The sequence below is a fragment of the Hyla sarda genome, chromosome 6 (assembly GCF_029499605.1).
Source record: "Hyla sarda isolate aHylSar1 chromosome 6, aHylSar1.hap1, whole genome shotgun sequence".
NCBI classification, from domain to species: domain Eukaryota; kingdom Metazoa; phylum Chordata; class Amphibia; order Anura; family Hylidae; genus Hyla; species Hyla sarda.
The window spans coordinates 129,819,866-129,831,878 of NC_079194.1; the positions used below are offsets into that span (position 1 = coordinate 129,819,866).

Sequence of the window (12,013 nt, forward strand, 5' to 3'; positions counted from 1 at the left end):
ATCAATAGTCCTACAGTAACGGTGCGTTCTGCTTATATCACCTTACTGGGTGCAATGGCATCACTTCACCAGCAGGGCATATGAACAAAGTATCAAAGGAATGGAAAGTTATAAATGGAGCAGAAAAGGTAGACATGGGCCCCTCAGTCCATGCCGCCTTGTTATCCCACCTTTCTCTTTCCATTAGAAGATATTGTATAACTAGCTGTAGTTTCGGTGCATTTTCTCTATACGCCTTTGATTGGTCCATATAAGTTAAAGAACAAAAAGTTTTGCTTTTTAAAGTGTTTGTGACATTTGGTTGAATAGATTCAGCAAGATTCAATTTTGAATCAGTCAGAAAGGAAATACTGAAATTACAATAATCTGGTGATTTTATCATGTAGCCCAAGCCTGCTCCCTAGTAATCCCTGTTCTGTTCTATAGTCCGTACACTGTGCGGTGGGATCTCTCAGCAGAGTCACCTCTCACTACTAATTACACCATTGATTTTAGTTCACTCACTGCCACACAGAACAATACATGAGACAACAGATCGGAGCCGGTGTTCTTACCTCTTATCTTATCTGGAGGCCTCTTCTAATACCAGACAAGATCACCTTGTGATGAGGGACCATGTGATCCTGTGTGAACAGAGAAACAGAGACCACGCCAGCGCCGCACCACACAGGATCCTTTCCAGCATCTCTTGCACCCATCAGCATTTAAAGAGTGCTGTTATACGTTTGGACCTGAGGAAGGCACTCTGTATGTGCCGAAACGCGTTGTCCTTTTTGCAAATAAAAATTACTTGCCCTGTGCTAGCCCGAGTCTCTCCGTTTGGGACCTCCAAAAGCAGCGCCTCATAAAACCGTTTTTGACTCTTTTTGAGTTATTCGTGCCGTATGGAGAAACAGAATTGTCCTCCAGTTGGTCCCAAGGCCACCAGGTTTACTGAAATAGAGGCATGGTATGATCAATGATAGCAGAAAGGTATTCCATGCGTTTCACTTCCCTGATTCTATCCATCAGCGCTGAGATGGGTGGAGGCTAAGCGCGTTGCCACCATTGGACAATAAGACACTTAGGGGCAGTTAGTACATGGAGAAATAATTTGGCCTGGGATTTGTTAAGGACATTCGGGGTAAGGTTAAGAAGATACATGGAAGTGTAAGAAAAATCCAAGTAGTTTATGAATAACATTCCATACCTCCAACCAAAATTGTTTAAGTAAACGACAATCCCAAAATATATGTGGAAGGGTTCCAGTAGCAATCCCACAATGCCAACAGCTATTAGGTACTTGAGGAAAGAAATTATGAAGTATGTCAGGGGTATGGTACCAAAACATAAGGATCTTACATTGGTTCTCCTTGTGCGAAATGCATGAAGAGAATTTAGCGATATTGGTCCAAATCAAACGCCAGTGGTGAAAGGGAATAGTTTTCCCCAGGTAAGATTCCCATTTAGTCATGTACGAGTTTAGTCATGTACGAGTGGGGAGTTGAAATCAATTCTACGGGTGTATTAAGTATGGCATAGATCTTTGAGATAAGTCCCTTAGATACCACATTACCTCTACATACCATTTTAAAAGGTGTAGGAGGGGGAAGTGGGGTGGTGGTGGTAGTGGTAAGAAAATGGTTAATGACATCTCTATATAAGGGAAAAGACAGGAAAATTATGTTTGCTTTGGAGGGTCTCAAAATGATAAAGTGGTGCGTCTTAGTGGATCCATCCAGTCGATCAATAGAAAAAGCTTAGCCTTTATCCAAGAGGAGATCATATCAGTCTCGTTGCTCGTAGGTGACTGGAAGTCCATGGTGTAGGATGCAGGTTCCCTGTTAATTATAAGAGCAAAAATATTTAATGATCAGAAAAGAAATTACATCATGTTGCCTCCCTGCAGCCCTCTGTCCTGAAGCTGCCTGTATTTTTGTAATTTTTCTACTTCCTACTGAGTGAGAGGAAACCTAAATGAGTCTGGTTAGCAAAGAGAGGCAGTCTACTGTATGACTACTGCAATTCATGTTGTTACGTGAGGAGTTGGTAGGCAATCTGACCTAACAGACCCTGGAGGATACACTATGGGGGTAAATTAACATATATTAGTAATATAGTATTTGCCCTTCCTATTTGAAGACTCTGATGACTGTATGGCTAGGTTAACGTCTGCTCCATTATAGGACAGACGTCAATGACACTCTGACATTGACTTTATTGGAGTCCACCAGGCTTCCATCATGGTGCCCAGCATTTTACCAAACAAACTAGTGCAGCATACACAATCTGTAACCAAAGCTCCTAAAGGAACCACCAAAGGTGAAGGGAACCTAGTCTACTATGGTGAGGGATGGCTTCAGTCATCTAGGTGTCCGCAAAAATGAGTATTTTTGATAAATACTAGAAAGGGGTATTCCACTGGAAAACATTTTTATTTTAAATCAACTGGTGCCAGAAAGTTAAACAGATTTTTAAAGTACTATTACTAAAAAAAACTCTACCAGTACTTATCAGCTGCTGTATGCTACAGGGGAAGTTATTTTCTTTTTTTAATTTCCTTTCTGTCTGACCACAGTGCTCTCTGCTGACACCTCCGTCCATTTTAGGAACTGTCTGGAGCAGGAAAGGTTTGCTATGAGGATTTGTTCCTGCTCTGGACCGTTTCTAAAATGGACAGAGGTGTCGGTAGAAAGCATTGTGGTCAGACAGAAAAGAAATTTAAAAAGAAAAGAACTTCCTCTGTAGCATACAGCAGCTAATGAGTACTGGAAGGGTTAAGATTTTTTAACAGAAGTAATTTCCAAATCTGTTTAACTTTCTGGCACCAGTTGATTTCTGTTACCAGTTGTTTTTCTGTACTTGCTGAATAGAAGGTGTTCAAGGTTTTGCAAAGTCCATTTTTGTTCTCATTTGAGCAGATGACCTTGTTCCACATGTTTGCTGTGTCTCCCACATAACTTCTGGAAAACTCCAAATAAACAACAGCTTTCTTCTTACCAATCTTACATAAGTACACGACTAATAGTTGTACTGTGGACAGATTCTCCCACCTCAGCTGTTGATCTTTGCAGCTCCTCTAGAATTAACATAGGCCGCTTGGTTGTTTCTTTAATAATTTTTCTCCTTACCGGACCCATCAGTTTGGGTGGACGGCCTTGTCTTGACAGGATTGCAGTTGTGCCATATTCTTTCCATTTTCTGATGGCGAATTTTATAGTGCTTCATGAGATGTTCAAAAGCTGTTTGTTCAGTAATGCTCTCTAACAAACTCTGAGGCCTTCATAGAACATGTGTATTTATGCTGAGATTACATTGCAGGCAAATGGACCATATTTACTAATAATGTATGTTGTGAAGGCAATTGGTCTCACCAGAACTTTGTTAGTGATGTATTTATTTTTTTTATTAAATAATTTTGAAATCCATGTAATATTTTCCCCAACAGTTTTCTTTTGGCGATGTTACTAAAATACACATGTAAAAACATTAGACAAAAACAGAAAATGTGTTGACTTTTATGGTTAAAGGGGGCCAATACAAATGCATTGGCATATGCATATTGGGGAGAAAAAGCATCTGCATAGAAAGTGCAAAAAAGTACATAAAACCATATAAAACACAATATCACTATGGAAACATTATGCATCCAAACCATGAAAGTGTGAATGAGTCCTAAGTCCCAGTAGGTTAATATATTGCAGTTGACAATTTAAAGGGGTATTCCAGTGGATTTTTATTTTAAATCAACAGGTGCCAGAAAGTTAAACATATTTGTAAATGACTTCTGTTTTAAAATCTTAATCCTTTCAGTACTTATCAGCTGCTGTATACTACAGAGGAAGTTTTTCTTTTTGAATTTCTGTCTGACCACAGTGCTCTCTGCTTTTGCTGCAGGAACTGTCTAAAGTAAGAGAAAATCCCCATAGGACACCTTTCCAGCTCGGGACAGTTCCTGAAATGGACAGAGGTGTCCGCAGAGGGCACTGTGATCAGACAGAAAGGAAGATCAAAAATAAAAGAACTTTCTATGTAGTATACAGCAGCTGATAAGTACTGGAAGGATTTAGATTTTTACATAGAAGTAATTTACAAATCTGTTTAACTTTCTTGCACCAGTTAATAAAAAATAAAAATAAAAATTTCCACTGTAGTAGCCCGTTAATGGCCTTATCGATATTCTCATTTAGGTCTGCTGGTGAGCCACCATGTGATCCTTTTTTCCTGGGGGGGTTTGTGTTCTCGCTCCTGTCAGGCTCGGTAACACTTGATGTTTGATGTTTTTCCTTTTGTATTATTCGGCCTCTCATTAAATAAATTGTGTGAAATCCGAAATACTTCATTATCACAGAAATGACCTGATAAAAGTAAAGCCCCAGCTTCTCTGAGAGATGCAAATGTGGCAGAGCCGTGTTTGTTAGATCTAGCGCAGCTGAGTTTATCAGATGTGAAGGTGCGAGGTTTGTTAAATATAAACATTCTGACATCTTCATATCTAGTAGAGCTGAGTTTGTCGGATGTAGGAGTGCTCAGATTGCCAGATGTAGTGGTGCCAAGTTTAGTAATGTAGCACGACTGTAAATAAACAGGTGGCAGTGCCGAATATGTCTGATGTAGTGGTAAAGAGCTTGTCAGATATTGACCATTGAGTTTTTTAAGGTGTTGGGGGAGATTTATCAAAACCTGTGCAGAGGAAAACTTGCCCAGTTGCCCATAGCAACCAATCAGATTTCTTCTTTCATTTTTAAGAAGGCCTCTGCAAAATGAAAGAAGCAATCTGATTGGTTGCTATGGACAACTGGGCAAGTTTTCCTCTGCACAGGTTTTGATACATCTCCCCCTTTATCCAGGATTAGATAAACACAATGGCTTCACAAAACAACACCACTGTTATCTTCAGCTTGTGTATGGTAAGGCAGACCAATTTCATTACAATGTTTGGAGTTGAGTTGTAATACCACAAACCACCTAAGGACAGGTGTGGCGCTGTTTTAAGAACAAACTAGTTTGGTTTTATTAATCCTGATTAACCCCTTTAAAGGGGTACTCCCGCGGAAAACTTTATTTTTATTTTTTTTAAATCAACTGGTGCCAGAAAGTTAAACAGATTTGTAAATTACTTCTATTAAAAAAAATCTTAATCCTTCCAGTACTTATTAGCTGCTGAATACTACAGAGGAAATGTTTTTCTTTTTGGAACACAGAGCTCTCTGCTGACATCATGACCACAGGGCTCTCTGCTGACATCTCTGTCCATTTTAGGAACTGTCCAGAGCAGCATATGTTTGCTATGGGGATTTTCTCCTACTCTGGACAGTTCTTAAAATGGACAGAGATGTCAGCAGAGAGCACTGTGGTCATGATGTCAGCAGAGAGCTCTGTGTTCCAAAAAGAAAACTATTTCCTCTGTAGTATCCAGCAGCTAATAAGTACTGGAAGGATTAAGATTTTTTAATAGAAGCAATTTACAAATCTGTTTAACTTTCTGGCACCAGTTGATTTAAAAAAAAAAGTTTTTCACCGGAGTACCCCTTTAAGATGTGGTAGGGATTAATTTGCACATGGAGTAGTGCTGTTTTTGACCCTTTGAGGCTAAGTTTCCACTTGGTTTTATTTCTGGCAGTTTTTGGATTTCTGCCACTGCAGATTTTGAGCCAAAGTCAGATGTGGATCCATAAGGGAGGAGAAGTACAAGTCCTTCCTTTATATGTCCTATTCCTTTTGAATACACTTCTGGCTTTGGCTCAAAAACTGCAGTGGCTGTATTCCAAAAACTGCCAGAAAAAAAAACAAGTGGAAACTTAGCCTAAGGGTGCGTTCACACGCTCTTTGTTTTTGCAGGTTTTCCCCTGCGTATTTGAAAGGGGCGGGCTCTTCTCTGTCCATAGCAGATTGTCCACGGGATTACCCCTTTAAATGAGAAGTTTAGTGCACAAAAACGTATCCCCTATTTGAAGGATAAGTTTTAGATCAGGGGGGTTCCGACCACTATCCTGCATGGGACCCCAGCTCTCCCCGGGAACAGGGCGCATTGACCCCTGCACGACAGCTGGAGATAGCCGAACGCTGTATCTTCGACTCTCCCATGGAGATATATGGAGGGGGCGTGTCGGCCGTCACTTCGTGCGGGGGTCAACACGCCCCGTTCCGTGGAGAGCCAAGGTCATGTGCTGGAGAATGCAGCAGGTCCCAGTGATCAGATGCCACGCGATCTAAAAATGATCTCCTATCCTTGAATAGGGAATACCTTTTTGTGCACAATAGTGTACTCCGGTGAAAAACTTTTTTTTTTTTTTTAAATCAACTGGTGCCAGAAAGTTAAACAGATTTGTAAATGACTTCTATTAAAAAATCTTAATCCTTACAGTACTTATTAGCTGCTGAATACTACAGCGGAAATTCTTTTCTTTTTGAAATACAGAGCTGTCTGCTGACATCATGAGCACAGTGCTCTCTGCTGACATCTCTGTCCATTTTAGGAACTGTCCAGAGTAAAAGGAAATCCCCATAGCAAACATATGCTGTTCTGGACAGTTCCTAAAATGAACAGAGATGTCAGCAGAGAGCACTGTGCTCATGATGTCAGCAAAGAGCTCTGTGTTTCAAAAATAAAATAATTTCCACTGTAGTATTCAGCAGCTAATATGTACAGGAAGGATTAAGATTTTTAATAGAAGTCATTTACAAATCTGTTTAACTTTCTGGCACCAGTTGATTAAAAAAAAAAAGTTTTTTCACCGGAATACCCCTTTAAGATGTGGTAGGGATTCGTTCGCACATGGAGTAGTGCTGTTTTTGTCCCTTTGAGGCTAAGTCTCCACTTGGTTTTTTTTCTGGCAGTTTCTGGAATACAGCCACTGCAGTTTTTGAGCCAAAGTCAGAAGTGGATCCATAAGGGAGGAGAAGTGTAAGTCCTTCCTTTATATGTCCTATTCCTTTTGAATACACTTCTGGCTTTGGCTCAAAAACTGCAGTGGCAGATATCCAAAAACTGCCAGAAAAAAACCAGGGTGCGTTCACACGCTCTTTGTTTTTGCGGGTTTTCCGCTGCGTATTTGAAAGGGGCGGGCTCTTCTCGGGTGTCCATAGCAGAATTTCTGCGGCGTAAATCCGCTGCAGTCCCTACTGACTTCAATGGGGCTTGCGGCGGATTTGTCACAGCGTAAATTCCTCCATGGAAAATCTGCTGCGGATAGCCGAGAAGAGCCTGCAACCTTTCAAATACGCAGTGGAAAACCCGCAAAAACAAAGAGCGTGTGAACGCACCCTAATAGAGCCAAGTTTGTCACATACAGCAGAGCCGAATGGACTGAAGTAGGTCTAGATGTAGCTGAGTGGAGTTTGCCTATGTCGCTGAGCTGGATTCTCCAAATAACTAAATGTCATGTTCATCATGTTCCTTAAGCAGTTTGTCTGGTGTAGTACGGCTGAGTTTGACAAATGTAGTGGTATTCCGTTTGTCGGATTTAGTAGTGCCGAGTTTGTCAGATGCTTAAGAGCACAGTTTGTCTTGTGCCACTAAGCTTAGTTTGTCAGGTGTAGTATTAATGAGGTTGTCACTTGGCACAATTTATGGTCATGTGATATCTGTGTTCTTTCTAGAAGTCTGCAGGTAAATCTAGTACGAAATAGTCAAATTAATGTGTTTCGCAACCAGGAAGCCTCCAGCAGTTGCTAAACTACAACTCCCAGCATGCCCGGACAGACTTTGGCTGTCTGGGCATGCTGGGAATTGTAGTTTTGCAACAGCTGGAGGCACCCAGGTTGGGAAACACTGCTCCATATGATCATATGTGTCTATAAATGATATAGTTTGCCTCTGGGGCCATATCTAGTCTTGTCTTTTAACCCTTTCTGTTCCGCTCATGTCTTGCAGCTTTACATCCAGACCACCACCCTCACCATCTCCATGAATCTCAGTGCCTCGGTGGCTCTGGGGATGCTCTATATGCCGAAGGTTTATATAATCATCTTCCACCCAGAACTGAATGTGCAGAAACGTAAGCGCAGCTTCAAGGCAGTAGTGACAGCGGCCACAATGTCGTCACGTCTTTCGCACAAGCCCAGTGACCGGCCCAACGGGGAAGCCAAGACAGAGCTCTGCGAGAATGTCAATCCAAACAGTGAGTAGAATAAACCTGGGATGCAAATGCTTACATAACAATCCCCCAATGTTGTTCTATTTGGCCATGTTCACATGGGGGGAAAAATGTGTTTTTTAATGCTTTTTTATTTATATTTTATGTTTTTTTGTGTGTTTTTTTTAGTTAAAAAGCGTAAGAAAAAACATCCCTGTTGATCTCAATGGGAGACATGGCAAAACGTCACTTTTTTTCCATGAAGTACTGCTATGAAGCTCCCATTGAAATCAAGAACTTTGTGGTTGGACCCTGCCTTGCTGACCGCAGCTTGAAGATGACTGTGCCACAGCCAGGCCTGGTGCAAGGATTTTGCCACCCTAGGCCTAATTTTGTTGCCATTGGTTCTGCCCTTTGACAAGCCCCCCTTACTAATGGGGTAACACATGTACCAAAACTCCCCCACATGTAATTACCTTACTACTGGGGTGACACACTTTAACAAACCTCCTCCTCATGTAATCTCCTTACTGCTGGGGTGACACACTGTAACAAACCTCCTCCTCATGTAATCTCCTTACTACTGGGGTGACACATGTACCAAAACTCCTCCACATGTAATTACCTTACTACTGGGGTGACACACTTTAACAAACCTCCTCCTCATGTAATCTCCTTACTGCTGGGGTGACACACTGTAACAAACCTCCTCCTCATGTAATCAATCACCTTACTACTGGGGTGACACATGTACCAAAACTCCTCCACATGTAATCTCCTTACTACTGGGGTGACACACTGTAACAAACCTCCTCCTCATGTAATCTCCTTACTGCTGGGGTGACACACTGTAACAAACCTCCTCCTCATGTAATCACCTTACTACTGGGGTGACACATGTACCAAAACTCCTCCACATGTAATCTCCTTACTACTGGGGTGACACACTGTAACAAACCTCCTCCTCATGTAATCTCCTTACTGCTGGGGTGACACACTGTAACAAACCTCCTCCTCATGTAATCACCTTACTACTGGGGTGACACTCTGTAACAAACACCCTCCTCATGTAATCACCTTAGTACTGGGGCGACAGGGTTTTGCTGAATGTGCTTCAAATGTTGGCTAACTTTATTGCTGCGGGCAGAGTGGCGTGACTGGCGTCCCTATCAAGAGTGCGCTCTAGGCAGCTGCCTATTTTGCCTATAGGCAGAGCCGGCCCTTGCCACAGCTCTACACACCGGCTAGGTTTGTTTTCCCTAAATCAAAAATTATCACCATCCATAGCATAGGGGATAACTAGCTAATTGGTGGGGGCATCAGTGGTCAGATCTCGAGGAGGTGATGGAGGTTAAAGCACATTGCTAATGAGTGACCAGCGTTTGATAATATTTGGAATCCCCATAGAGAGTGAATGGACTGCCAGCCACCTATGAGCGGTGCACTTATTTATTTTACCGCCTTTCTCCCATAGAATAGGGGATAGGTAGCTAATCAGTGGGGATCTCAGTGGTCAGACGATGGGGAGGTGAAATGTACCCTGAGATAAAGCACATTGCCCATGCATGGCCAGCGTTGGACAATATTTGGAAGCCCCATAAAGTATGTGCGGTGTACTTTATTTGTTTTGTTTTATCACTTTTCTTGTACATGTTGGGTCCTAACGGTTGGACCCACATAAAGCAGTGACTTATCACCCATCCAGTGGGTAGGGATTGGGAATAATGTTTGATTATAAGATAAGACCTTTAAAGTGACGAATGAGCTTCAGGAGTATTCTAATAGTTATATTGGGGGATTGCATAAAGAGCAGTAGAAACTATTACTGTACAATATGCGGGATAGATGGGTGACAACCAATATGGTGTTGATATCAGCTTTCCCAGACACCTAAATGGCCTATTTGCCTACCTAGCCATTGATACATGCCCTGCTCTCAAAACAAGGCATCAGTAGGCAGATTTCCTATCCAGGAGTCTGGGAATGCTGAATGAAAATCCTAGCTTAGGGGGCTGCCAGACACCCAGTGCCAGTAGATGTCGACATGCCCTCTGTCTTGGCAAGGAGGCACAAGGCTAGAGTAGTGAACTGAATCTTTGGCCTGGCTGCAGGAAACCCCAGCTGTGATAAGGCGTAAATGACTGTAAAATATGAATATAAACATTACTGTAACATTATACAGTACTCGTATTATCTATCATTTATCGAACACTAGATTCTGGCTATCCCCCCTCCCTCCACCTCACCAGACGAGAGTGATGACATCACATGTATTGGCTCCAGGGACAGAACAGCGTTGTAATTGGATAATGACTTACCATTCTGTGTTTAGCGCACGCTATTTCCAGGGATGGTTACATGTTGTTATTTTAAACATCCGTAGAAAGGAGAGTTGATCTGTATCAGATTTTAGTATCTGCCCATTGTATCAGATCATACATCTCAGTCAGACTCAGACACACGCTGCGTTTTGCACTTGCCATACACATAACATATTCAGTAGACATGAAAAGCACAGAGGGGCAGCGAGCTGAAGCGTGACCTGCCTACTATAATCTGCATGGACTCAGGCTTTCAGAAGACATGCTGAAGTGTGCAGCATGAACAGTATGGTGGTGGCTGTGGTGTTAGTAATGCTAGGGTGGTGCTGGTGGTCCTAGCAATGATGGTGATGTTGTAGCAATGCCGGCACTAGTAGTTTGGTGATGCTGGTACGAATAGTGCTAATGTTGTTAGTAAACCAGTTGCTGGTTGTAAAGGTTGAGCTGGATGATGCTAGCAGTGATGCTGCTGGGGATGATATTGGTGGTACTGGTGCTAGTAGAGATAGTGTTGGTGCTACTGGTGCTAGATGGAGTTAGAAGAGGTGGTAAATGGTGCTAGTAGAGGAAATGTCAGTGTTAGTAAAGACAGTGTTGGTGCTGGTGGTACTGGATGGTCCAAGCAGAAGTATTCTGGTGCTAGATGGAGTTAGAAGAGGTGGTATTGGTGCTAGTAGAGGAAATCTTAGTGTTAGTAAAGACAGTGTTGGTGCTGGTGGTACTGGATGGTCCAAGCAGAAGTATACTGGTGCTAGATGGAGTTAGAAGGGGTGGTATTGGTGCTGGGTGGTGCTAGTAGAGGAAATGTCAGTGTTAGTAAAGACAGTGTCGGTGCTGGTGGTACTGGATGGTCCAAGCAGAAGTATTCTGGTGCTAGATGGAGGTAGAAGAGGTGGTAAATGGTGCTAGTAGAGGAAATGTCAGTGTTAGTAAAGACAATGTTGGTGCTGGTGGTACTGGATGGTCCAAGCAGAAGTATTCTGGTGCTAGATGGAGTTAGAAGAGGTGGTATTGGTGCTGGATGGTGCTAGTAGAGGAAATCTTAGTGTTAGTAAAGACAGTGTTGGTGCTGGTGGTACTGGATGGTCCAAGCAGAAGTATTCTGGTGCTAGATGGAGTTAGAAGGGGTGGTATTGGTGCTGGATGGTGCTAGTAGAGGAAATGTCAGTGTTAGTAAAGACAGTGTTGGTGCTGGTGGTACTGGATGGTCCAAGCAGAAGTATTCTGGTGCTAGATGGAGTTAGAAGAGGTGGTAAATGGTGCTAGTAGAGGAAATCTTAGTGTTAGTAAAGACAATGTTGGCGCTGGTGGTACTGGATGATCCAAGCAGAAGTATTTTGGTGCTAGATGGAGTTAGAAGAGGTGGTATTGGTGCTGGATGGTGCTAGTAGAGGAAATATTAGTGTTAGTAAAGACAGTGTTGGTGCTGGTGGTACTGGATGGTCCAAGCAGAAGTATTCTGGTTCTAGATGGAGCTAGAAAAGGTGATTTTGGTGCTGCTGGTGCTGGATGGTGCTATTAGAAGTTTTGTTGGTGCTAGTGATACCATATGGTGCTAGTACAAGTTCATCGGTGCTGTTAATAATGGATAGTGCTAGAAGAGGTGATGTTGCTGCTGGTGGTACTTGGAGTTGC

The 12,013-nt window shown here is 42.4% G+C and overlaps 1 protein-coding gene across 1 annotated transcript in view; it reads left to right on the forward strand.

Annotated features, from left to right (window-relative positions):
• Nucleotides 1–12,013, forward strand: part of GRM7 (glutamate metabotropic receptor 7) — a gene marked incomplete in the record, with an annotated part of 448,797 nt that overhangs the window by 401,600 nt on the left and 35,184 nt on the right. Inside the window, 1 exon segment of the mRNA XM_056525004.1 lies at nt 7,856–8,102. Coding sequence (XP_056380979.1) covers nt 7,856–8,102 — 247 coding nt within the window.